At 51.6% G+C, this 26,850-nt stretch overlaps 1 protein-coding gene across 9 annotated transcripts in view; it reads left to right on the forward strand.

Moving 5' to 3' along the window:
• The window catches only part of TRAK1 (trafficking kinesin protein 1), a 98,884-nt gene extending 72,034 nt beyond the window's left edge, over positions 1-26,850 (forward strand). For 4 of the 9 annotated variants that reach the window (XM_054594582.1, XM_054594586.1, XM_054594581.1 and 1 more), the window contains 9 exons: positions 350-480; positions 1,098-1,172; positions 1,706-1,843; positions 4,503-4,579; positions 6,330-6,566; positions 7,585-7,904; positions 14,073-14,291; positions 20,988-21,090; positions 24,008-26,850. In XM_054594582.1, the coding sequence (XP_054450557.1) occupies positions 350-480; positions 1,098-1,172; positions 1,706-1,843; positions 4,503-4,579; positions 6,330-6,566; positions 7,585-7,904; positions 14,073-14,291; positions 20,988-21,090; positions 24,008-24,806 (2,099 nt within the window). In that variant the 3' untranslated portion in view covers positions 24,807-26,850. Of the gene's footprint in view, positions 1-349; positions 481-1,097; positions 1,173-1,705; positions 1,844-4,502; positions 4,580-6,329; positions 6,567-7,584; positions 9,160-14,072; positions 14,292-20,987; positions 21,091-21,828; positions 21,920-24,007 lie in introns of those variants that run through there. The other 5 variants (XM_054594583.1, XM_054594587.1, XM_054594580.1 and 2 more) reach the window with 3 other exon arrangements.

The raw sequence follows: 26,850 nt of genomic DNA on the forward strand, positions 1-26,850 counted from the left end.
CAGGTTGATGTGGCATCTCCTGGCTGAGCCCTGAAGGCCACCTGATTGTCTCCTGGGAGGCGGCCGTGGCCAGCGGGGTTGGGCCTCCCACTTAGCCGCCAGCCGCAGCTGGGGGCCGGTTCCTTCTCATGACAGACAGGTGGAGCCGAGGAAGCCGGTCTGCTTCGCTTCACGTTAGAGCAAACGGGGTGCCCCGAGCTCCTCCTTTTTATGTCCTGTTCGCCCGCCCCCACCAACCTCGCCCTCGTAACAGAGACGCTTTTCCTGGTACCAAGCACAAAGAAACCGTTCTCCATCTGCGTGTGGGGCTTTCTGACTTAATCTTGTGACTGTCATTTCTTGGTCCAAGGGGATGCCAACGTGCAGATTGCTAGTATCTCTGAGGAACTGGCCAAGAAGACGGAAGATGCCGCCCGCCAGCAGGAGGAAATCACGCACCTGCTGTCGCAAATAGTTGATCTGCAGAAGAAGGCCAAAGCTGTAAGGTTCTGGCTGGTTCAGGAGGGGTCGTTCTGAGATTGAAAAGCCGCATCCACCCCGAAAGACAGTGCTCTTCAGTTTCACACCTTAGGAGTGGCTGCTCCTTGGCAGAAAAAAGCTTAGCAGATTCAATAGAATACTATCTGTCACCACTTGTCTCCTCAGAGTAATCTTCAAATTAATTAAGTTCACTAAGAAAGGTGCTATAGATCCAGAATTTTGGAATTTAGCTTACGAATCATCTAGCCTAGTATTTGCTTTGACGTACCATGCCTGGCTATGTTCTGCAGCAGAACAGAACCCCCTTTAGATTTAAGATGCAGCAGCCCCCAAACAGTTGGATTTCTGGGTTAGACCTTTGCTGGAAGCAGACAGCGAAATGCTTCCGAGAGCAGATGCGGCCGGGGGTGGGGGTGGAGTGGGCCATAGAGAATGAATATGCATGTAGGAAAGACCGCCTTCCCAATTATAAAACAGGTGCAAGTTTCCTCCAGTATAAGATACAAGTCATTGTAGAAGTGTTGTGGGATCCTAACAGATCAGGTCTTTAGAGGGGGAAGGTTAAGCTTTTCTAAGTGTCCTGAAAGAGAAGCTGACTTCCCCGTGTCCCGTTCCAGTGCGCAGTGGAAAATGAAGAACTCGTCCAGCACCTGGGGGCGGCCAAGGATGCCCAGCGGCAGCTCACGGCCGAGGTAAGAGCCTCCCCCTCTTTTCATCGGGGCCCCCGATGCTGGTTCGGGGGCAGCGGCCTCGGGGCTGCAGGGCACGTTCCCCTCAACAACCACTTTCATATTGAACTGAATGCCGGTTTTACTCCGAAGCTGATTTCCACTGATGCTCTTATTGATAGTGAGCAGCCGGAAGCCTGGGTCTCCCCCTGCCCACATGTGCCCGGGCTCTCGATAAACAGTCCAGGAAGAGGTGACACAGAGCACATCCTGTCAAGGGAGCCCATTCAAAGACACCCTGGAGACCAGGGTGTCGCGATTTGCTCTCCCGTTGGGTTAAAGATGTTTTTCATCTCAGTTGCCCCCGGTTGGTGGTGTAGGAGATTTCTGAGTCTGTCAGTGGCGCCACATGTGAAAGAATAACCGAACCTTGAGGACCCTGGGGCGTTTGGCTTCAGGCCAAGGGTGCCGGGGCTTCTGTGAGCGCCCAGTGTCTGGCTGTGTGGGTTGGTGGCCATGTCCCCAGGGCTCACGAGGTGTCTCCCTGGCCCCCGCAGCTGCGCGAGCTGGAGGACAAGTACGCAGAGTGCATGGAGATGCTGCACGAGGCGCAAGAGGAGCTCAAGAACCTGCGGAACAAGGCCATGCCCAACACCACGTCGCGGCGCTACCACTCGCTGGGCCTGTTTCCCATGGTGCGTGCTGCTGCGTCCTGATGCCCTGCTTCCCCTGCCGCCAGAGGCACCAGGCCGGGGTTGGGGTGGGGCAGGTAGAGTCTGTGCCAGTTGCTTGTCCTTTTGCAGCTTGGATCTGGGTTCGAGCTGAGGGCTCCTGAAGCCCCAGCTGGTGAGGCAGATTGGTTTTTCATTTCCATCTCTCTGCATCTGTCATTTTTTTCTCCTCCTGCTTTGAAGAGATAAATGTAGTAGGAGCGAGATTTCGTAGGAACCTCAGATATTTGGAAGATGTTATCCCATGTTATTTTTTCGAGCCTATGAGTACATGCTACTGTTGCCCCGCGAGAGCATTCTGGAAATTTAATTGCCTGCATGGCTCTGCAGGCTCTTTGTTGGCTTATCAATCTTCTTCTGGTGGCTTTCAGTATCGGTGATCTGAAAAAATATTTCTGTCTGGCCTAGGTATGGTATTTTTTTTTTTTCCATGTGGTTTCCCCCACAGTCTTATTGTTTAACCCAGGCCTGACTTGCTTCCTGTTTGGACTTCTGGGAACATGGCTGAGAAGGGGGTTTTCTAGGAGGTTAGCTCTCCCTCTAGCTTTGGGCAGCCCCTGGCCAGTTGTGTTCCTGTAGCACTTACTGAGCTGACTCCTTTTATCTTGTGTCAGACCGAAGGGCTGGGAGCTGAGCACCATGTCGGTTTTCATTTTCTTCACTCCCTCCCTTTATGACCCTGCACCCAGAACTGTCGATGCCGAATAGATACTAGATTTGGATGTTGGATGGACAGACTGATGAACAGACTACCCAGAACTTTTATGGTGGGGCTCTGTTTCCATGGTTTGGGAAAATACCAGATTTTCCGAGGAGAGAATTTTTGAGAGAAACTCCCCTGAGTGAGGTGGGAGTGGATCGCTGCGTAAATGTTTAGGGAACCTGGTCCTTTCTGAATTTGGCATTTCCTGGGGCTCTTTCCCTTCACCCCACCCCTTGTTGTCTGGTCCACTTTTCCTAAATCACGACCTCTTTTTCTTTGTTGTTTTCATACATCCAAGTCAGGCTGGAACTGTTTCTCTTTTTCTCTCAACTTGACTGAAATCTAATGAAACTAAAATACAGGCACAGAACATAAATAACCCATTTTCCAAGGAGCAGAATGGTGATCCAGTGATTCCAGGAATCCCAGGAAAGAACACTGTTCCCTGCCACAGACGGTGTGGCTCAGTTAGTGGGCACATCGTCTCAGAACCAAGAGGTTGCGGGTTCAATTCGCAATCAGGCCACAGGCCTAAGTTGTGGTTCTGAGCCTCTGTCTGAGCATGTGTGAACCCCCATCCAGATGCATATGAACCCCAGTCTGGGCACAGGTCTTTATGGGAGGCAGCCAATTGGTACTTCTCTCTTGCACTGATGTTTCTTTCTTTCCCTCTCTCTCTAAAAGCAATGAAATGTCCTCAGGTGAGATTAAAAAAACAACAACAACATTCTGTCCTCCGCAGTTCCTCAATCTAGAGCTGAACACACTCGGCTTACAGACTGGCCTGCGTAGCTTTGCACAATTCTTGCCTCAGTTTCCCTCCTTCCTGGCTTCTCATCTGGGTGCGGTGGTCTCCCAGGCCCTGTGCAGCTAGGACTCACTCCTTTGCATTCCCCGTTCTCCAGGACAGACAGACAGACAGACCTGTATTTTTCCAATTTAAACCATGACTTGAAAAAAGTGGAATTGAAAATCTGAGATTGGGTTTCTTCTGAAGAGATCTCAGCTTTCATATTTGCTGAGATAAAGCCTTTGTTTGCCTTTTTCTGTAGCTGTTGGCACGGCTCTGTTTTTAGAGCTGTCTCCTTTTAAAGTACATGATACATGAAAAGGTATTTAAATCGATTAAAGTTAAACACAATCAACAATTCAGGTCCTCAGTCACACTGACCACATTCAAGGGCTCAGTAGCCCTGGGTGGCTGGTGACCCCCCTCTTGGGCAGAAAGAGAACATTCCCATCGTCACAGGAAGTTCTGCTGGTTAGCACGGCCTTAACTCTTCCCTTCAGTTTGTCCTACATGAGCGACCTCCTGTGAGACCTTAGCAGGTGCTTTTCTGCATACACCTGGTTCTGTTGGCATCTGCCTGTATCTGTGTGTGGGATCGTCCGTTAGGCGTCAGCTCACATAGTGAGAAGCGACACAGGTGGTTCAGAACCCTGGGTGAGCTGAGCAGTTAGCAGACCCTGCTGACTGGGAGATTGATAGCCCGGTGCAGCCAACAAGGGCACATCATCTCTCGCTGCTTGTAAGCTTGGTGGCCTGTGGCTATTCGCCCATCTGTGTCATTCTGAACACAGTCGTCTCCCTGTGCAAGCTCTCTGCCTCTCCTGGAGCCACAGTTGCAGCTCCATGGTTTGGCCAAGAGAATGTAGGACTTGTCTTCAGACCCTTAGCTGCGTGGAAGCGAAGGGGCTTTCCACTCAGCGCCGTTGGGACCTGCTGCATTCTGAGCCTGCCCTGGGAATTGCGTAGCCAGGGTCTCCGACGGTGGCAAATGCTGTCAGTCCTGTGTTGGGGGAAGCCTGAACGTTTTGAGGCTTCAGTTTGCCCTCCGATGGCTAGCCCGGGCACGTGCCTCCTTTAGAGATAGAGCGTTTGAGTTGCTGCTCACACGTGTGTCTCCTGGCTTTTCCCAGGACTCCTTGGCAGCCGAGATCGAGGGGACGATGCGGAAGGAGCTGCAGTTGGAAGAACCCGAGTCACCAGACATCGCGTATGGCCTAACCCCTGAGCTTCCCAGAGAGACCGCATGGTGACCCGTGGTGATCAAAACGAGCACTGTTAAGGCCTCAGGCTCCAACAGTGGTCCCTGCGGTCCTTCCACAGATTGGGGGGAATAAGAGAACACAGCGGGCAACATCCCCCTGCTCCCTTGTTAGGTTTTACAGATACACTGTGAACTTCCAGAAAGTTGGCAGAGGAGAGATGTGTTTCCCATCTCTCCTAATAACACAAGCTCTGCCTGACACCTCCATTCATTTTTATCTTTCCTCTCAGAGAAAAACAGTATTTAAAAAAATTTTAACACCTTTTAGGGAAAGAAAAAAATAAGACTCCTGTTTCCCTTTTGGATCCGTTTAGGGATATCGGCCTCTGTGTCTCTCTTCCTAGCTCGAGACCTTGTGCTTGGCCTGCCCTGAGGTATTTATGAGGAAACCGTGGATCTGATTCCGTTGTGTTTTCTCTGTACCAAAACCCCATAGACAGAGATGGACAGGGGTCGGGGGAGCGGCCAGTGTCCCTGCGCCTCAGCACAGGTGTGAAGCCCCTCCCAGGAGGAAGCAGCCATTGTAGAAACGTGTCTTTTTCTCCTTACGCGGGAACAAGTGGACATCACATTGCGTGGTGCTGCTCTCAGAAATAGCAGTTTCTAAAAACAGACTAATCTGTTGTTTATCACCTCAGAAGTTTAAGACAAACTTTGAGACTTGCTTTTTTTTAATACACAGTCATGTGCTGTATAATGACATTTTGCTCTGTGATGGACCACATATATGACGGCGGTCCATAGATTATAATGGAGCCTAAACTTCCTGCCACCTAGTGATGTCATAGCTGTTGTCACGTCACAACCCAGCGCGTTATGTATGTGGCGATGCTGGTGTATACAGACCTACTGCCCTGCCAGTCACAAAAAAGCATATCGCATACAATTATGCACAGCACATAATACTTGACAATAGACAACTAGATTACTGGCTTGTGTATTTATTATACTTCTGTTATTTTTTAGAGTGTACTCTTTCTACGTAAAAAGAATTTGCTGTGAAACAGTATGATGTGTTATGCCTGCAGCAGCTTTATGTGCCCCAGTTCACCGCAACTCTTGATAGCATTTGTCTCATGTGCTTGATTTGATCTCATGTTGTTTTGTGCAGTAGCATGCTGTGCAGGTTTGTAGCCCTGGAGCCATAGGCTTTCTCATCTAGGTTTGTGTACGTGCCTTCTGTGCTGTTTACACAATGACAAAATTGCATAACGATGCATTTCGCAAAATGTTTCCCAGTCATTAAGCAGCACATGATTGTATATGAATAATCAAGAAGTACTCACTCTACAAATGTTTTTTGAGCCCTACTATGTGCTGAGCAGTGACCACTGCCCTCCTGGAGTTTGAATTACAGTGACTGTCATGAAAAAAAAACTAGCTAGGAGACAGAGTACTATTTAAATATTTTTATTTGTAGGTCAAGCTTAAGGCAGGTGGAAAGCAGTATCTTTTGCTAGCGTCACTTTTAGGGCATAAGCACACATTAGAGCCCGGAAGTTGGTGGGTGGTGAGTCTCCTGAATTCCAACCAATGCCCTAAGAAATATATGGAAGGCACAAGATGGCAGGTTGCTTGGACACTCACCTGGGCCAGCTACCTTTTTGTCTTCTCAGTTGATAGTTTTTAGAGGGTTTAACTCCAAGGTCATTCCTACATTTGTTTATTCATGGATGATATTGTGCATTCTCCCCAGCCACCAAAAGCGAGTCTTTGAGACTGTGAGAAACATCAACCAGGTTGTCAAGCAGAGGTCTCTGACACCCTCCCCCATGAACATCCCTGGCTCCAATCAGTCCTCGGCCATGAACTCCCTCCTCTCCAGCTGTGTCAGCACCCCCCGGTCCAGCTTCTATGGCAGTGACGTAGGCAATGTCGTCCTGGACAACAAGACCAACAGCATCATCCTGGAAGCAGAGTCGGCCAACATGGGGTGAGCCAGCCAGGAGTTTTTACCTGTCTGTTTTGGAGAGAGGTGGTGTGGATTGAACACAGGTTCAGTAATCAGAAGAGAGAGACTGATAAGAATCACCTGAAAAATACAGACCCTTTAGTTCTCAAATGTGTTTTACCCACCCACTGAGTCCATGTTTATCCTTGGTACTGATATTTTAACCAGTTTAAGAAGGTATTACAAGATGCAGCAGGAAGTCTGCTTTTCTGAAAAATGTCAAAGGGGTGGATAAGTAAATATTTGTTTCTGTTAATCTTCACCGTTAAGGCTAAAGGGTAGACATTTGTTTTATGAACTCTTCTGTGGCTGGGATGTTTGAAAGGCTGAGGAAGACTCAGGTGCTACCTCATGACCAGGATCTGGTTTGCCCCAGAAGGTGGGGTGCAGGGTGCCCCGCAGGTGCCTACCACACCAAGTGCCCCTGCGGTGGGCCTTCCTCAGCAGGGATTGGTCCCTCTCCATCCTGAAGGCCTGCAGAACATACCCCAACATTGTCTACTATATGCACACTAATTCCTGTGTGTTAATAAAATTGGCTTTTCTGACCAGTTGGTTCAGACTGTTGGGAAACTGCATCATTAGAACAGTTTTGAGGTTGTAGCTCCTTAAATTCAAGAAGAAAGAAAAGCATCTCTTGAGCCTGCTGCCCTTTTGGTAACTAGGAACTGCAGCTAAAGAAAGCTTCTTCCTAAGGGAGGCGTTTATAGGGACTAGATTTTACATCATATATGCAAATTTTCGTTCTGCCTGAGTGCTTTCTTCCCTTTGCTCCTCCCTAGCTGCGCCCCGCACCCCCAGAAAAAAACCCAACAGAGGGAATTAGTTCTTCAGGACAGGGCCTTTGTTTCCCCATTTTTGCCTACATTTCAACAGCCTGCTTTGGTTTCCTTAGAAAATACTGCAGCCACCCTTGCACATTCAGTATTGAGGCCTCGTTGTGTGCTGTACAGCGCCCCCTGATGGTGTCCCACACTCACCCCATCTCTCCTCTTTCCAGAAACAACGAGCAGAGTAAGAAGCCTGGGACACCAGGCACCCCAGGCTCCCACGACCTGGAGACAGCACTGAGGCGGCTGTCCCTCCGCCGGGAAAACTACCTGTCGGAGAGGAAGTTCTTTGAGGAGGAGCAGGAAAGGAAGCTCAGGGAGCTGGCGGAGAAGGGCGAGCTGCTCAGTGGGGGCTCCCTCACGCCCACCGAGAGCATCATGTCCCTGGGCACGCACTCCCGCTTCTCTGAGTTCACCGGCTTCTCGGGCATGTCCTTCAGCAGCCGCTCCTACCTGCCTGAGAAACTCCAGATTGTGAAGCCACTGGAAGGTGATCACCAGGGCCCTCGGCCCCTCTCTGCCCTTCTTGGGGACTCCCTGTGGTCTCTGATCCACCACCAGCCAGCGGGGAGCCTCTGTCATGCCTACTCCTTTTTCTTCAAGGATAGCCACCCGCGCTGCTGGTTTGAGTTCCTCTGAGGAGCTCCCGCCTAGACCCCCAGCTCCCCAGTGCAGGTTTGGAAATGCACACACAGGCACCCAGACTAACTTGGGCCAGGAAGCCAAAGAACAGAGCAGGTTGACGTTGGCTTTCTAGTTCTCTCTTTTGCATTTAGGTCCCTAGCAATGCAGATCTTTTAGCCAGAGGCATTGCCCACATACTCAGAAGTTCCTTAGGTCCTAACCCAGGGGTCTGAGCAGTGTAGAGAATGAATGCTTTGACTCCTTGGAAATTGCGGTGCCAGGGAAGGAGGAGTACAAAGCAAACGCTCTAAGTTTTCTCTGTAACCACATGAAAGCGATTTGCGATTTGTCTTTGCAATTTGTCAGCTCACATGTTCTGCTTCAGTCTTCAAATAAAGAGTGTGGCTTTCTTCCTATGCAATGTTCTGAGCAAGGGTCCCAGACCACCACTATTTGGGGTCCAGGAAGGGGGTGGCTGGGAAGGCCAGGGAGTTCTGTGCCTCCTTCATCCCGCGTTTTCCAGGGGCAATTACCTTTTTACTACCAGGGACACCCGAGACGATTAAACTCGTGGAAAAACACACCTCTTTTTCTTTCTTTTTCCTTCAGGCATTATAAAATGTCTGTCTGCCCTTTACCTGCCACTACCTGGCCACATGTCTGTAATTTTCATTTTCTACTCCTTTAGTGTGGAAACCCATGTGAATTTGAGAAAGATGTCTTAGAATTCTGTATTACATTTCTGATGAAAACTCAAATCAGAATTTCTGTAAGGCAGTATTTTTCAACTTTTAAAAAAGTTTTGTTCCCTTTAAGGAGCCATCTTAGATATTTATTCCCCCAACAATGTAATACTACAGATATGGGGGGCAGTCTCTCCCCTTTTTGAGAATTTCTGCTATAAGATGAGGGTGTGCTTGTTAAAGACCCAAGACAAGCTGGGTTCCATATTCTCCAAAGGAAGGAAGAGGGCGGGTTCCGTTCTTTTTTTCATGATTATTTGTGAATTGTGTAATTTAGGTCCTTCTTAGATTTCAGAAAAGGGATGGCTCATTTTTTTTTTCATGTTTATTCAGTTGTAAGTTTGGTGATTGTTTTCTGATCCACGATTATGTCTGTTTTTCTTTCAATAAAGTCTCCCATTTCTGCAATTTTACTTTCTGCCTTTCTTTTCTTTTTTCTCTTTTGTCTCTCAGAGATCATTGGAGTTTATCATCTTTATCTTGTCTACTTTCTGTATTTGACTTTGTGTTTCATTAGATCATCTAAGAATATGCTTTTGGGTCCATTTTCCAAGTATTAGTGCAGGGAGAAATTTTTTTTAATTTATTTTGAACAATACATCTTTTTTTCTTTTAATCTTGTGACTTAGGTAGCAGTATTTTTGTAGTAAGTTAATGAAGGAAGAGGTAACCCCATTAGATTTGCAAGATAAATTTCATTTATAGTACCCTGCTCAACAGAAAACTAAATCACTACCATTAAGACATTCATCTCTTATTGCTATGGCCTGTATTGCATCCTCATGATAGAGGTCCCTCTGGCTCCATGTTGTAGTTCTTAGACTTTTTAGTTGTTTAAAACACAACCAATATTTTATTTCTTCCTCCCCTCCACAATTATTTTTTTGTGTCACTATGTTTAATCTGATAAGGTGTCCTGCTGGCATGGAAATCTATGTGACATCCAGTTCAATGCCACTCTAACTGTAGCATTGGATAAGTTACCTCACCTTTGTGATCCCTCCCTCCCTTATTTATGACGAAGAGTAAATGTGATGTGCTTTGTATTATGGCCGGTACCTAACTGGTGCTAATTAAAATCTAGGGTCCCCAAACTTGTCCCTGTTGCAGCAGCTTAGGTCTAAAGATGACCTTACCAGTGTTGAGACGTGGACCAGCATTGTGCTGGGGCCACGTTCTTACTTCATCTCTTTCCACTGGCCCACCAAGAAGCTGATAGGATTCCCGTGATCTCCAGTGACCCAGGTAAACGTACCCGAGATGAGGCCCCTGGAGAACATGGGCTGGGATCACAGCAGATAGCCGATCTGTGTCTTCCATCGGTGTCTCCCTTACCTCTTTAATCAATCTTGCTATCTGCTTATTGGACGCAGCCAAAATAGCTGGACTGGGTGTTTAAGAATGCGAGCACTCCTGTTTCTTCAGCTTACCTTACATGTTTGAAGCAGGTGAAAAACAAACAAAACATTCAGACTGGAAGAGATAAATGTGCATTAAAAAGATGAGTTGGACAGTATTTTTCCCCTGAGCTTTGCTCTTCCTTTTTGATTCATTATGACCCAGGTAGTATTTCCAAATTAACAAGATAATGTGTAATTAGGGAGAAGCATGCACTTCTAAGCTGTCATTACCCAGCAGGTTTAGTTCTTTTAGGCACCTCCTTTGGTGACATGAATATTTTTTAGTTAGGACAGTGGGGTGTGGAAGGAAGGCCAACAGAGGGACACAACACAAGTATGTTTTCTGTGCTCTCCACGCCCCTGTTTCTTAGGATTTCACCTCAGTGCTGACTACAAACACGAAGGTTGCTCTCTTCCCCAGCCCTGTGGCCTGGGCCACAGCCCATCGTCACGGGGGTGGGAGGAAGTGATGGTAGAGGGAGGCAGGTAATAGTGCAGTCGGTCCTCACTTAACGTCATCCGTGGGTTCTTGGAACTGCCATTCAGGTGTGTGAGTGACCTGGTTTCTGAGACTCACGTATGGGAGGCCCCCTCGCTGCTGGCCGGGAGGTCAGCCTGTGTGGTTCGGAGGACGGGCAATGGGGCCAGCCTGGGTTTGACTCCCAGCCCAGCCTCTTGCCAGCAGTGCAGCTGCTGGCACGTTACTTTACCTCTTTGTGCTCATCTGTAAAGTGAGAGTGACAGGGTTATCGTGACGATTGAGTGAACTAGTAAATGTAGACTTCTAAGAGGTCTGCATATTGAGGTGCTAGACACTTGGTAAGTGCTCAGGAAAAGTTAGCTGTTCTTTGATGAGGAAGGGAGGCCCAAGGCATGGGATAGAAACCCCAGTCCATGCATCTTTTAGCGTAATCTTTCCTTTGTAACCTCACTAAATTTTATTGGCTGTGGGTTGTCAGGGAATGCAAATAACCCCATGCAGTTCCGTAGCCTCGTTAACTCCCAAAGCAGCCCCTTCATAGGCTTGTTTCTCTCTGGAGCCAGGCATGGGATGGGGGGGAGAGGGGGGCCGTCTGTTGAACAGGAGGATCGCGGCTCATGGGACTCTGGTCCGGGCACATCCGCCAGCCTCCCCAGGTTCTTTCTCAGCGTGTGGTAAACATCTTGAGCCCCCTTCAGAAGCATGATGAGATTCGGCTGCTCCTTGACATGGCCACATTGTACCTGGGGATTTCTCATCGTCCTTCTAAGGCCGATAGTGCAGTCCCAAGCCAGAGGTCACATGCCTTGTGGAACACTTCTCCCCCTGTACTTTTGTTGCCAGGAATGTGCCTGTGCCTCCAGTGAACACATGAACAGGGGGCATTGTGGATTCCAAATGGGGGTCCCGGGGCGGGGGTGAGGACATGAGAAATCCCTTGAGCAGAAGTGTGTGTGTGTCTCCTGGTGGGTCCTGGACACGCACCTGGAAGCTCATTGCCCACCATTTAGGCTTCTCTCTCACTCTGCATCCTTGGTTAGATTGCTGATGTCCTTGCTTGTTTTCAGACCTGTGGATTGGGGGCGGGGGAGCAAGGGCGGGGGGCATACCCGTAGATTACTGAAAGAACCTGGCCTTAGCACTGGACCCCGGCTGTGCCACCACTGACTCAGCGGCTTTGGAAAGTCCTGTCACTTCATTGAGCCTCGGTTCCGTCCTGGGTGAAGCGTGGGTAATTATTCCTCCCAGGGCGGTTTTGAGGAGGGAGTTGCTGTAACACAGGTAAACCAGCTGCCATGCAAGCATGCCTCCGTGCAGGACAGCTCTTTGTAAAACGCGATGCTCTGGCACCTGGGCCTCAGGATCCCATGAACTGGTCTCAGCGTGCGTGCGAAGCCCGGGCCATGTGTGCACAGTGAGGCTTACGTGAGGCATCCCTTTGGGGAGAGGGTCCACGGCTGCCTTCAGGTTCTCTAAGGACCTGAGAATTAAGAACCACAGCCACAGAGAGGTCAGGGTTTCTCCATCTCCCCACGGTTGACATTTGGGCCACATCATTCTTTGTTGCGGGGGCTGTCCTGTGCGTCATAGGATGGATATAGCATCCCCAGCTTTACCCACTGGATGGCATTAGTAGCACAGTTGTGACAACCAAAAATGCCTCTAAATATGACCAAATGTCCCCTGCAGGGCAAAATCGCCCCCCATTCAGAACCAATACTCTAAGCATATCTTACCACCTAGTGAGAGAACAGGTATTTGATGCCCTCTTCTTTATACACACCTCTCTTTAAATGTTACTTTTCTTTTTTGCATTTAGAATCTTTTCCATTTATATTTAATAGAGTCTGGTTAAATAGCTTGCTGTTGTACTCGTGCATACTTAATGCAGGGACAGACCTCAAAACGGGAGTCCACGAAGCCTTCTAAACATGTACTGGCAGTGGGGACAGTTTCTTCTCCTAAGTGGGTTTGAATTTGCCCATTTATGAAATGCTTTCATGGCTCCTTGGCTGAGTTTGTCCCATGGGAAGTAATATGAGGCCTCCCAGAGGGTCAGGAGCTCCTAACTGATGAGTGAGGGTCTTTGTGTCTCAGCCACATTCCTGGTTGGCTTCCTGACCTCACCGACTGCCTTCCTTTCCCTTCAGTTCCATCTTGACCCCTGAGCTGCTGGCTCCCAGCATCCTTGGCTCCCATTCTGACGGGGCAGCCTGGTGGCCTAGAGGGGTTCTTGACCATCCCCGCCAACAGAGGACACTGTCAGTAAAGCAGCAGTGACCGTCGGGGAGGCCACGTGTGTGGGAGGGCCTGTGCCTTCCATTGCCCGAGCCTTTCTCTCAAAGTCTGTCTTGAGTGTAGAATGTCTATGTGTGTGGTTAACTTCATCGGCGCGGTGAGGACAAAACACCCAGCCTCACCGGCCATGCACCCGTAATACCAGGGCCATGGGAGGTGTAGCTAGTGCTCCAAGGAGACAACGGGCTCGGCAGAATCACAGCTCACAGCCACGTACCAAAGGTTCATTAGGGATCCTCAGTAAATACATTTTGCAACCCAGGTTTCCTAAGCGCACTTGGCCTTGGACCGCTTCTCTTTGTGGGCCCCTGTGGCACCCTCGAGGTCCTCGGACACACTCTGGTGTTCTTACAGATCTTGCATGACGCCATCTCCAGGCCTCGGGTCCAGTGTTACCGGGGAGATCGGCTCCTCTGCCTCAGACCTCTGTGTGGACCTAACTGCGTTCTTCAGTCACGCCTTGTTTAGGCCAGGCCCCTGTCCTTAAACCGGGGGCGTCCCGCAGTTGCAGATGCAGAACCCCTAAGTAAAGTAGTCCAGGGCCGTGCCTACCGCTCACCTTTGTGCCACTTCCATTTCTTTTTGCTTTTCTCTTCTTGCTGCTCCTGGGGTTGGCTTGACATTGTCCTGTTCTGCCTCTGCTGTGTGTCCCCTGTTCCGAGCAGTGTGTACTCAACATAGAATCAGGACACATTGCCCTCTCCTTAAACCCCCTTTTGTGCCTGTCGTGCTTATTTTTCCTCTTCTGTTCCTGAAGTGATTCTGTGTTGGGTTTTGGGGTTGACATCAGTTGGTTTAAAATGATGTGTTTGTCCCAGACATCCTTGGCACACAGTATGGCATGAGTTTTACTTAAAATTTAAAAAAAAAAAATTTTATTCCTTAAATGGGCACCCCGTCCAGGTGTGGTGGGTATTGGCTGCAGATGCACAGTGGGAAGGGGAGGCAGTTCCCCCCCGACCCCCGCCAGCCCCGGTCCCGACCAGAGCCCAGCTACTGCAGAGCTCAGCGCCCTCCAGGGCTCCTGAGGGTGGTCAGCAGCCGTTGGCTTCGACGTCCACGCTAACCCTCTCTTCTCCCTGTCCCCCCTTGTCCGCCCTTCCTCCTGCCAGGTTCTGCCACCCTTCACCACTGGCAGCAGCTGGCCCAGCCTCACCTTGGGGGCATCCTGGACCCCCGGCCCGGCGTGGTCACCAAGGGCTTCCGGACACTGGATGTTGACCTGGATGAAGTGTACTGCCTTAACGACTTTGAAGAAGACGACACAGGTGACCACATTTCCCTCCCGGGCCTAGCTACCTCCACGCCAGTGCAGCACCCAGAGACCTCAGGTGAGAGGTCCCGAGCACATGTGACTGTCTCAGGCAGCAGAAGTTACCCGAGCCGGCCTCAGGCTTTCCCAGAAGAGATGCAGGAGCCGCCAGCGGCCACGGAGGAGGAGGAGGAGGAGGAGGAGGAGGGGTCTGGTGAGGGCACCGAGATACGTCCTGTAAACCGGGCACCTTTACCGGAGGCAGAGTTCTGGGCCATTCTCACCTCTGTCCCGAACACCATCCGTAGTGCCTCTCTGTCTGTAGCTTCCGCTCGTCTGTGTGGGTGACGATGAAAGCACTCCCATCATGCAGTTCTGGTTTCTAACGCAGCGTCGGATGCCTCCTTTTGTAACCAATGGGTACAGCTCCCTGCCCATCCTGGAGGTGCGCAGCCCAGCAGGGCTCTTGAAGCGGGAGCAGGAAAGGCTGCTAAAAAGAAGTGGATTATTGGCCCCACCCCCCTCCCAGAACATCAGCTCCCCTCCTCCTGATATGGACCTCTCCCTGTGTCAAAAGGACAGATTCTTGAGTCCCCTGGTGATGTCCAAGCTGAGCTGAGTTGGGCAGTTTTAGGGGGAGTGATGAGTTCTGGATTGTCCAGAAGGTGAGATGAGAGAATCCGTTGCCCACGTACTGAATTAAAGTGGGAGAAAGCCCAAAAAGTGTTCAGAATTTTAGGCCATACTTGATCAGCCTTTGTACTTTTCTGCCTGGAATGAAGGCATATGAGTTTCCTTTCCAGCTCTTATTTTTTCAGAGTGGACTTTAAAAAAAGTGTTTTAGCAGTACTCCTTAACTGAGCGCAAGAGGGTATCAGGAAGGTCTTTCAGAGGGCGGACGCTAGGCGCATCCGGGAAACCGCTCGGGCTAGTCTCCCCTCTAACCCCTCCCCCAGCGTCGCAACAGGCATTAAAGCTGAGACCAAGAGTTTACAGAGCTGCCCGCCTCCTAGGTGCCCCTGGGCTGAAAAGCTTCGTGCTGAGGGCCCTGGGGTCCCGGGGGTCATGGGGTTACTAGCTGCCAGACTTCTTGGATCTCCGGGCTGCTTGCGCTAAGACGAGAAGGAGGCTTTTATGGGGTAAAGGGAGAGACCCAGAAAAAGATGAATTAACCAATGTTTTTATCCTCATGACATTTGCGAGTCACTGTGTTTGAAAGGAGGACATTCATTCATCTTTGTGATTCATAATTTTTACTCATGAAGGCCACAGCGTCCCCTACACAATACAAGGAAGGACAGAGCTGAGGTTGTTGGTGGCATCTCTCTCGCTTTTTTTAAAAATATATATTTTTTAAATTTATTTTTTAGAGGGGAAGGAAGAGAGAAAAAGAGGGAGAGAAACATCGATGTGCCAGAGAAACATCGCTCAGTTGCCTCTCACACGCCCCAGCTGGGGACCTAAACCACAGCCTGTGCATGTGTCCTGACAGGGAATTGAACCAGTGACCTTATAGTTCATACGCTGGTGCTCAACTCCCTGAGCCACAGCAACCAAAGCTCTTGGTGGCATCCCTCACCCCCTGGCTGAGTTGAGATGCTTATGGCCAAGGGACTTTATTTGGGACCAACTTTTCTTTTTTCTTTAACATAAATTATAGAGGCATCATCAAGTTAAAAGGATGTGTTTAGCATATAGATTTATTTATGGTTTATTTCATTTTCTGTAGCAACTAAGTTATCGGATTAAGCTTGCAAGGGGATGACAATGCTTATCATTTAGTATCCTCATGTGTAAGAAAGAGAAAGCAGCAGTGTTGTTACACCTCTTTGTTGTGAGCTCCAGTGCCCATCAGACAGACAGACAGTTGTACAGGAAACACAGTGTCTGCTGAGTGTCGTGGCTCAGATGGGAGGAATCATGTCAAGGGAGACGACTCCTCCCTGAGCCGCACACGTGGACTAGAATGTATTTCTGGACGTTTAAAGAAGCACCCTTTGGTGCTCTTCAAAAGGCACAGAAGGGATAAAGCTTATCAAGTCTGCTGAGAACTCTCGGAGGACAGAGGGAGAGAGGGGACCAATAACAAGGATCCAAGTCCGGACCGCTTTTCTTACACAAACAGACAGAGTTCTTCCATCTTCCCTCCTCGCTCAACCCTGCAGTGATTTCACCCGAGCACCTTGGAGGACAGGCACACAAACTTACTGTGGGAACCGCGGAGGGAGTGTACGACCAACGAGAATTACGCGCGTTGCTGAAGGCAGTTTAGGAAAGGCCTGATTGTTTAGGCGCTGATTTTCTGGGTGAGACGCGTTAAAAGCTCCCTGCAGAGAGGAAAGGCACGAACAACGGTTCAGCTCCTTTTTCTCTATTATTGGCAATGACAGGACCATTTTGATTCTTGGAATGTAAGAAGCATGTCACTCTACATAATGCCCCCAGAGGCCCTGAGTGGCACTAGGTACATGATCTTGGAGTCGAGGGTAGGCAGATAAGCTTCAGCAGGGAGGCCTGGGTGTCTTCAGCCCTGGCATTTGTATGCAGGCTGGCTCGGTCCCCACCCTGGCCCAGGCTCCCTGGCAGGACAGCTCAGTCCCTGGAGCTGCCCTCGGCCTGGGGCGACCCGAGGAGATCGCAAAAGGTGATGAAACGTTTTTTCTTGCAACTGGATGGTGGAAGGAAATTGAGAAGACTTGTATAGCGGGCACTTTTGTCTAGAGCCTGCTTATCCCATGGAGGAAAAGTTTTGAGTACATACAGAAAAAAAATTATTAATATATTTTAATGTATTATTATTGTATCATTACTTGCTGAATTTTATAATCCCATGTTTTAAAAACGATGACTCCTTGTTTTCATATTTGTAAATAATTTAGATAATTAAAGTGGAGTGTTTAAAGCAACGTTTAGATTAGAGTTTCACTTTATTTCAGTGAATGTCATGCTTTCATTCCTCTAGCAAGTGCCCTGGGTCAGAGGCAGTAGTCGCTCCCGTGTGCTGACAGTGTTCTGAGTTCGGTGTTGATGAGCAGGCGCGAGCCTGCGTGTGGTGAAGGGTTACGGTCGGAGCTTAATCCTTGGTAGAGACCGTTGCTTGGACAGGCAGTGCAGTTGAATATTTTCCTCGGATGCCTGGATCTTTAAAGGGGAGAAGGCGGTGGGATTAAAGCAACAGAGATAGAAGAAAGTGAAGGCCAGTTTATTTTAACACCCAGACACGTGGAGACCATTTCAACTGGGGGAATAGCCTCAAACAGGCCTCTCCCCGGACACGAGTCATGGCAGCCTATCGGACAGCGGCCGTGTGGCGGGGCCATCCATCCTTTTGGGTTCAGTTGCTCCCTGACATCGACGTGGGCTCACGTGAGGGTCCTTTTAAGGACCAGATGCCACAGCGGCCTTGAGAGAGGAAAGTTCCTGCCTCCTGCCCTCCCCAGCACGCAGCCAGCCTGTCCTCCCTGCGGATGGGGAAGGGGAGCCCCACTCAGACGACTGAAATGCGAGAGCTGGCGTGTACAGGCCTGGCCTGGACGGCCAGACTGCAGAGTCCAGCCATCCTCAGGCCCTCCCCCCAGAGCGTACTGGCCTTATCCTTGCCCCCTCCCTCTCCTCGCCTTTGGGAGGGCGGTGGGCTCTCCTGCACACCCTCCCTGGACCCCAAGTGTTCCACCAGCAGCAATCACCCAGGCCTTGCTGGTAACCCCCAGCGCAGTCTGCAGGGGCGCCCAGGCGTAGAGGGTGCCAGGCACCCCCATGGCGGGTGTAGCGCAGGACCCAGTGCACCCAGTTTTCCAGTCAGTACCGGGTTTCACGGCTGCCCCCGCCCCCCCAGGAGCAGCGCAGTCACAACCCTTTGCCAGGTGCACGTCCCCAGGCAGAACAGAAGGCACGTTGGTCGGATCAGAGAGCGCGCGAGCGGGGTGACGGCCGCCCTTACGGAGCCCGCCCGCGCCCACCTGCAGCAGCCTGAACGGTGCGTGCGTGTGCCGAGTCTTCAGGACAGAGATCCGCACACCTACCACCCGTGTGTTACTCACCAACATCGATATATCGAATGATCCAGGCCTCATTAAGTTCAAAGGTTATCTGCTCGATTAGAAGTTTGCGCCAGGGTTAGCACGTGGGGAAGGAGGAGCGAAGGAAGATCATAAAGGGTTGGGGACTTTATTGGGACATGCTCCTCCCTTCCTCAATGAAACCCTTGATGAAAGAAAGCACTTGGCAGGGCCGTGGCAATACTCTAAGCGGCTCGCTCTCTCCGCACAACACTGAGGAACAAGTCAGACTGAGACAAAGAACCAGGATTTGAGTAGGAAGTCAGAGCATGAAGTCCAAGAAACGCTGGGGCCTGGGGACTGCAGTAGTGAGCCCGCGCACCGCTCCACCGCCCACCCCGCACTGAGAAGAGCGTGTCTGAGCCGCCCCTGTAAGAAACTGCTTCTCCGCAGGCAGGGCTGTAGGAATCCGCCCGGAGCCGCTCTGCGGCAGCGCGAGGAGCCCCGGGCGACTCACTGTCCCTGTGTTGTGTCCCAAGGAAGGGAGGTGCTGCAGCGGCCTGGCAGGCGGTGACACGCGGTGATACGTGGTGACACGTGGAGAGCTGGCGGGTCCCAGGCGTCCCAGTGGTATTTCGGATGGGCCGAACCTCTGGCTTTGGCACTTTTGAAACTAGTTGATCTTCCTTGGGCCTCTAAAGCTATCTCTTACTTCCGGGGAACAATGACTTCTGAATTTTAGCAGCCTTTTCTTATCCCCCAAACCCACTTGCCTAAGATGGGTTTTGCTTCTGCTGATGCAACTGTGTCTCTAAAATGTCCATTGTATGTTCCCCGTTGCAACAGAAGATCCAATGTGATGGGGTGGGTGGGGTGTGAACAGTGTGTTCCCTTGATACATGTCTGATACATGTGTTTAAATGGGGCACGCTTCTAATTTCAAATCCGGCCTTGCTTTCGTTTGATTTTTTTTTTTTTAATGTTAACCTGTCTTCCAACCCTTTTGTCTTAATTACTTCTATTTATCACCTTTTCCTTTCCTCCCACCTAAATAACCCCTTGCGTTATTTGCGATGCTTTTCCCAGGTGTTTTGTTGCTTTTCTTTCTAGACCTCATGGCGGCCAGAGAATCGTGATTGTTTGGTTGCCTTTTTTTCATAGCTCATTCCGTTTTTTTATTTGCTTGCAGCACTTTCTCAGTTATCCAAGTTCCTCAACCATTCCATTAGTTGAGAAACAAAGATTTCATAAAGGCTATTTTTCTGTGTCCCTCACCCCAACCTTTGCCTGGAGCTCCTTGTGGTTGCGACTTTGCTTGGGTGGCTGCGGCGCTGGCTGCCACACCAGAGGCCACGGGAGCGCCCCTTGACACAGAGAGACGGGTCGGACCGGAGTCGTCGGGACAAACCAGGCTTGCGTTGCCACCGTTTTTGTGCTCTGGCTTTGTCCTGCCTCCCTTCAACTTGTGTGTTCCCACCATGTTTTGTTTGTTTCCTCTGGTTTCTGGTTGGTGGTTTTTCTTTTTCTTCTCCTGAAACACAGTCACCTTGTGTGTGTAGGTCTGGATCCACAGTCTCTTCTGTTGTGTCTCCCTTTTCCTTTTTGTCAAATCCAAGAGAAAACTTGCCATAAAGAGCTGGAAGATTCTCGAGCACAGCCTTTTGAATCTTCAGAGCACTCATGGCCCCTGACACCCTGATCAGTTTTCTCCCAGGAGGTCTCTGGGGGGCTGAGCTGCTGCAGGGGGTGGGCTGGGAGGGCCGGGGGTACCCCAGTACTTCATCATGCATGCTATTTGGAGCAGCATCTTTTTTTTTCCTTTTTTAGTTTTTCTTTTGTTTTTGTTTTTGTTTTTTAATGTTTGAGTTATGAATGAGGATGACCCCTACAATCATGATGTCTCCCATACACCTTCCTGCTGACCACTCACCAGCTTTCTGATGCTCAGTCCTAACGCTTCTGTGATTTCCTTTGCTCCGACTCATAGCCTCCAGCTGCCTTAACGATAACCCTGTAGACCTTTAAAGGGAAACTACATTGAGAATAACTTGTTGCTGTCTCATTTGCATTAGAAATGAGGCATCCTAGAGATGGCAAGAAACGCACCCAGGGGGCTGGCTGCTGCTGCTGCACTGCTGTGTGCGCGCCCCGCAGAGAGCCCCGAGTCCTGGGTCTCAGCCACGGTGTTGCTAAGGCAGCTGAGCTCCCATGTCCCTCCTGCCTACCACAGATAGACAGTAGTGGAACCAGCCTCCCCCAGCCCCTTTTTGTATAAACAGAAAAGGGAGCCGTGTGAGCCTTGCCCTGTTTCCAGGTGGCAAGCGCCTCTCCCCGCCCCGCGCCCATCCCTTCCCTTTGGCAGAGTTCGGCACCCATTGGCCGGTGAAAAGAAATGTAAAGCAACAAAGACAGAAGGCTCCTTTATTCCGACCCCTGAAAAGGGAAACCAAATTGACCACATGGGCCCTTTAGCCCCTTGAACTGGATCCACTACTGACCAAAGAACGCCGATGGGCAGCCCTGTCTGGACTGGGCTGGAAGCTGGAATCCGATGCTCTGCACACCAGGGCTCAGAAGTGTGGTTATTTTTGAGGAACCACCTTCGATCCAGAACATTTGCGTTTCACCTTCCTGGCCCAGATCCAATTGACAAGGTAGCTCATCGCTTCTTGCATCTGTTGAGGGCCATGCTGGATTTTTTTTTTCCTTTTTCTTTTCTCATGGGTGTCCTTGGATGCAAGAAATATGTTTTGTCCCCTCCCCCTCCTCCAATTTAGCACACCACCCTGGGAAGTGCATGTCACAGACCAACTCCACCTTCACCTTCACCACCTGTCGCATCCTGCATCCTTCGGACGAGCTCACGCGGGTCACGCCAAGGTAAGGGACCCCGGCCCTGGGGGTGGGCGGGAGCAGGGGTGGGATGAGGTGAGGGCTCTCCCTGTGAGACGTAATGTTGAGGAAAGCCCAGGTAGACAGGTTCATTCAACAGCATCTGGCCAGCTGAAACATCTCGTAAGCACTTGCAGGTTCCTGTTCTGGGTCCCTTATTTCCTTTTGAACCAAGGTCCTTATTAATTCAGATTATGAAGATGGAGAACCCTGGCCCACCTTCAGTTGCCCTATTAGTTGGTCATGGAAGTCTCAGGACAGCGGAAGCTGACACTCCACAGGCCCTAAGGCGAAGTCTGTTAGCGCTTTGCCCTGAAGTTTGCCAGTAGAGCATGGAGTTCCTCTACAGGCGGCCGTTCCTGCCCCGTGGGGGCCCCTGTGCCCCTGGAATAGACCGCGGGAACCGTGCACCACAGCCGCACAGGTCCGAGGGCCAGACCACACGCCCAGTGCGGTCCATTCCCCTCTGGTGCCTCCCAGGAGCAGTAGAGGTTGGCACCGTCGGGTGAAAGGACTTCTATGGCATTGGGTGGCCTATGTGGCCGGATTTCAGGCCTTCCACAGCTTCTAGTGAAAGGGAGTGACCATCCCACCCCCAGCCATTTTCTCTGTGGTGAAAGATGCCGGGGGACCGAAGGTCAAGCCGAGAGGGAGGGAGGCGAGCAGGGCCAGTGTGGAGGAACAGCGCCCCGAGGAGCACCTTAAACTCTGAATAACTCTCCGCAGGTCATGTGAGGAGGACGGCGAAGCAGCCCCATGCCCTGTTGAGCTGAGAGGAGATGTAGGGCAGACAGTGAGCCCGCAGGCGAGGCAGGGGGTGAGCACACGCCAGCAGTGCCTGCCCCCGCAGGGCCACGCGGAGGGGGCTGTGTGTGCACGCGTGGCCGCCACTAACCCAGGACGGAGGCGTGGATGTGTCTCTGTGGTTGTGCCTGGCTAACTCGGCCTTGACAGTGGATACCCCTAACCCGTCTAAACGCCCTGGTCGAGCCGAGCACCAGCACTAATACAGGCCTAACCGAAGTTCTCACCGGAAGGGGATTTCCAAGTTTTAGCGTGTCTTTATCTCCCTTCCTGCCTCTGGAGAACCTGGCTTTCCCCGTCCTGGTAGGAAGAGCTCAGGTTTAAAACTGTGGGACAGGCTGTCCCTGGGGGAGAGGCAGGCGCCCTGGCGCTCTTCCGACTAGAGCCCTAGGACTCATACCTGCACGCCCATCCGCGTCCGCAGGGCCGTGCCAGGGACAGGAGAGCCTGGGCCGTCCCCAGCAAGAGAAGGCTTTTTGCCTGCATTTCAAAGAATGGCAGCTCAGAACAAAATGGAAACTCTCCCTAGGAATGGCCCGGGGAACGAGATTTTTTAAGGCCAGAACTCTGTTGCCCTCCATGGCTCGTAGATCAGCATTTTATAGAATTCCACCTATACCATTTGGAGAGTCCACCTCTGCACCTTGGGAATCCGCTGTGGTTTCTAATCTCATGTTTTTCCGAGTGCCCCCGACCACCAGCACCTGAACAGTGTGTGCGGGATGGGCCTGTTTGTTCTCTGTGCCTCGCTGATCTTGTGCTGACCGGCCAGCGGCAGGGTCACTTGAGTGTGGAGCCAGATGATGTCAGCTTGGACTTGCTTGTGAACTGTGCCTCCCGCAGGAGGCCCTGCTCTGGTTGTCCCAGGAACCTGTCCCCTGCCTCCCCTGTCCTTACCTTGATGCTTTGCCCGAGGAATCTAGTCTTTCCCCCATCAGGCGGAGGAGAGAGGGCCCTGTCGCCCAGCTCCTGGGGACTGCCCAGCTGGCCGCCCAGGGGGACACGCAGCCACAGGCACATCCTTGGGCGGCACTGAGGCAGGCCTCGAGAGTGTGTCGCAGGGTTTGCTGCCTGGTCCTCAGCCGCTCACGCGGCGGCCGTGCAGGACTTCTGCTGTGCAGCCTCACCTCTCCCGTGGCCGCTGTCACAAGAGGTTCCCTCCCGTCCTCTGAGAAGACAGCAAGGCATTTCCCCCGCTGGTTCTCACCCACTTTTCTGTCCTGATTCCCTATCCCAGCTTCTGGAACGTAGCGGGTCCTCAGCCAGCATGACGCAAGTAGACGTAGGAATCTGCTTTCCTTTAGTCCCAGGCTGCAGACTCCCACTGGGCCTCCTCCCCTGTAGCTCCGTAGACGGAGGGCTGATAACGCAGTGCGGCTTCCTCTGACCCGTCACTTCACTTGTCATGTGCGGATTCCTGCGACAGCAGGAGGCACTGAGTGCCGCCCCCTGCAGAGGAGACAGCTCTGAACTGGGAGTCGGGGCTGGGGTCTGCCTCTGACTTGATGTGCGGCTTCAGCCTCTGACTCCCCGTCACCCAAGGGCCCCCACCTGGATGTCCTGCCTGCTGTGGCCATTCCCAGATAAACTCATATCCCATAGTTTTGGGTAACTTCTGACCTCAGGGAAGTAGGTGGTGGGAAGGAGCTCTGGAGCTTGGGTAAATTTGGCGGGGAAAGAGAGCCACTTTGTCAAAGGGCTTCCTCCTCTATTTGGTGGGGGGGGGTTCACTACACTTGGGTTCAAATCCAGGGTCTTCTACTTCATAGCTGAGTGTGACATTGAGTCAGTCACCTAACCTCAGAACCTGTTTCCTCACCTGCAAAGGGGACAGTTCAACACACCCTGTGGGAACTGAGAGATGGGAATTGTGGGCAGCTTCCTGTGAACTGAAACCGTGCCCCACCTAAGGGAATGCACATGCCCAGGGATGAGAGGGAGGCACAGCCCTAGGAAGAGGCATGCAGGGAACCTGGGCTGGGAGCGTCCTCTCATTGTGTCCCTGGCCTGCCCTGCACCCCGGCAGGAAACTGGCCACTGACCCTCTGTCCGGTGCCTCTGGGCATTTTCTGATGAATGACCTCTCGTCTTTCCTTTTCAGCCTTAACTCGGCCCCAACTCCAGCTTGTGGCAGCGCCAGCCACTTGAAGTCCACACCCGTGGCCACGCCGTGCACTCCCCGGAGACTGAGCCTGGCCGAGTCCTTCACCAACATCCGCGAGTCCACAACCACCATGAGCACGTCCCTGGGGCTCGTGTGGCTGCTGAAGGAACGGGGCATCTCCGCGGCCGTGTATGACCCCCAGAGCTGGGACAGGGCCGGCCGGGGCTCCCTCCTGCACTCCCACACCCCCAGGATGGCCGTGATCCCCTCCACCCCGCCCAACTCGCCCATGCAGACGCCCACGTCTTCCCCGCCCTCCTTTGAGTTCAAGTGCACGAGCCCTCCCTATGACAACTTCCTGGCTTCCAAGCCGGCCAGCTCCATCCTGAGGGAGGTGAGGGAGAAGAAGAGCGTCCGCAGCAGTGAGAGTCAGACAGACGTGTCTGTCTCCAACCTCAACCTCGTGGACAAAGTCAGGAGGTTTGGCGTGGCCAAAGTGGTGAACTCAGGGCGAGCCCACGTCCCCACCTTGACTGAGGACCAGGGACCTCTCCTCTGCGGGCCCCCCGGCCCAACACAGGCCCTTGTCCCTGGCGGTCTGGGACCCGAGGGTCTGCCGCTCGGATGCCCCACTGTCACGAGTGCCATTGGCGGGCTACAGCTCAACAGTGGCATCCGACGGAATCGCAGCTTCCCCACCATGGTGGGCTCCAGCATGCAGATGAAGGCCCCTGTGACTCTCACCTCGGGCATCTTGATGGGTGCTAAGCTCCCCAAACAAACTAGCCTGCGGTGAGGGTGGGAGGGGGGCCCTTCCTCGGAGGAGACCAATCTTGCCCTGCCTCCCTCACTTCCCCCTGCACTGCATTCTCTCCCTCTTCCCTCCTCGACCATCCCCTCCCAGCTAGACAAATCAACCTCGTGCCTAAGGGGGGGAGAGTGGAGACTTTGTAAAGTGTGTACATAGGACTTGGAGGCCTGTATCTGACCTGCCCTTTCTTCAGATCCCACGGGAAATGCCCAGCATGGTCCTTGCTCTCATGAGGACTTCACCTGTGCTCACCTGGGGGCAGGGCAGGCAGGTGTCCTTTTCTCCCTCTGTCCTTTGAGAGGCACTGAAACTCCCCAGGGCATTCTTATCCCATGGATAGGAAACCAGGGGGATCGTGGCTGGCAGCCAGGGTGCACATCGTGGGCTGTAGCGCGGCCCGGGGCACAACCCCCCTCCCCTGCCCGTATCACTGGGTTCCTTGCCTCGCCCGCACTGTAAGAGCGTAAGGGACCTCTGTCCACAGCCTCGTGCAGCTGCCGTAGCTTTCAGGACTGGAGAGCTGCTCTTTCTTACGGGTGGTCCAGCTTCTTCAAGACCTTCCTTACTCTGCCTCAGTGGATGGTCGCTTCTTCCTGAAGTGTGACTTCTTTCTTTGCCTTCAACCTGAGGTCATCCTGCAGTGTTTTGCAATCAGCTGTCAGCCCAGACACCTGACCTGAAAGAACGTGTTTACACTCCCGCTGAACTGTCCCGCAGCCCCTGTGGGCTGTGTGTGCCCTGTTTTATTTTTCTATGTTTTATAGGCAGGGCAGTAATCGTACTAGATGGGAAGTCACAGCGTATGTTCTCTCTGTGGTTCTGACACCAAAATACAAGCAGCAAACACAACCGAGCCGCTAAGGAGATAGCAGTTTATTTCTGGGGCCCAGTGGCACAGCCAAGTTGAGTAAGACCAGACCCAAGATAACTTCAACGACAGCATTAAGAGGAAGGGGGACAGGGGAAAAGGTTGAGAATGAAATGTCTTAACAGTCAAAGGAAAAAAAACCACAGCCCAACGTAACAACGCCCAACTGGTTCACGGGAGAAACGAGGCTTTGGCCTTCCGCTGGGTCCGGTCCTGACTCCAGACCCCGAGTCTGGTCCACACGCTTTCTCTTCCGTGGTCTCTCGTGGCAGCCATGCAAAGCCCCCACGTTTTGCCCTCTAGTTTTAGAACAGAGCAGTCACACAAGCTATTTCCTTCCCCTCAAAGCCTCCCAGGGCCACTTTTTATCCTTAGGGAAAGAGAGAGGCGCTCGTGAGACGAACACAGATGAGCAAGGGGGCCCAGCCCGGTTGCTGTTGTCGAACTCAGTTTTGAACTTTTATTTATTATTTATGTGTGCTGTACTTCGAACAAACATCCTCTCTCCAGCTCCAGCCACAGCGTGTCTGTGGCATTCCAGCCTCAGCGGATCATTTATTTATTCTAACCCGAAGACTGCATTGGACATCGCAGCGTTCTGTGGCCGCTTGCTCCCAGCATCGATGGAAGGGTACCATCCCGTGCACATGAAATCGCCGTTTGGCGTCCCCCATTCCCCGCCCCCCGGGCCAAGGACGTGTCCTTCAATGGAGGGAGTATGACCTTATGTCTACCGAAGACACTTTAAGGAAGTCCCTGGGAGGGAGCCTCACTCCCACTACTTCAGACGATTTATTCTGTGAACACGAGGGTGTTGGTCCATTATGTTTTCAACACTCCTTGTGGTTGCCAGTGTGCACTCGCTGCAAGGAGCGTGTAACTTTTTATTTGAATGTATTTTAAAGCAGTAGGTAGCTTAACAAAGAAACATGGAAACCATGGATTGAATGGACCACTTGTGTTCAGAGAGGAGCCTCCCATCATCACAAAGGAAATACCAGTGTACAAATCAGCAATTCGGAGATTGCAGTATTTAGCATAGTAAATAAATGATCAACATCGGGCAACCACTATCAAAAAGTGTGTTGTAATGCATCAAAAATCAACAATAAAAATTTTATTTGCTAATGAATATCAATAAAATAAGTTCAAATGATGGAA

This window comes from Pteronotus mesoamericanus, unplaced genomic scaffold, assembly GCF_021234165.1.
Source record: "Pteronotus mesoamericanus isolate MK-2021 breed Mesoamerican mustached bat unplaced genomic scaffold, CSHL_Meso_final scaffold_533, whole genome shotgun sequence".
Lineage (NCBI taxonomy): Eukaryota > Metazoa > Chordata > Mammalia > Chiroptera > Mormoopidae > Pteronotus > Pteronotus mesoamericanus.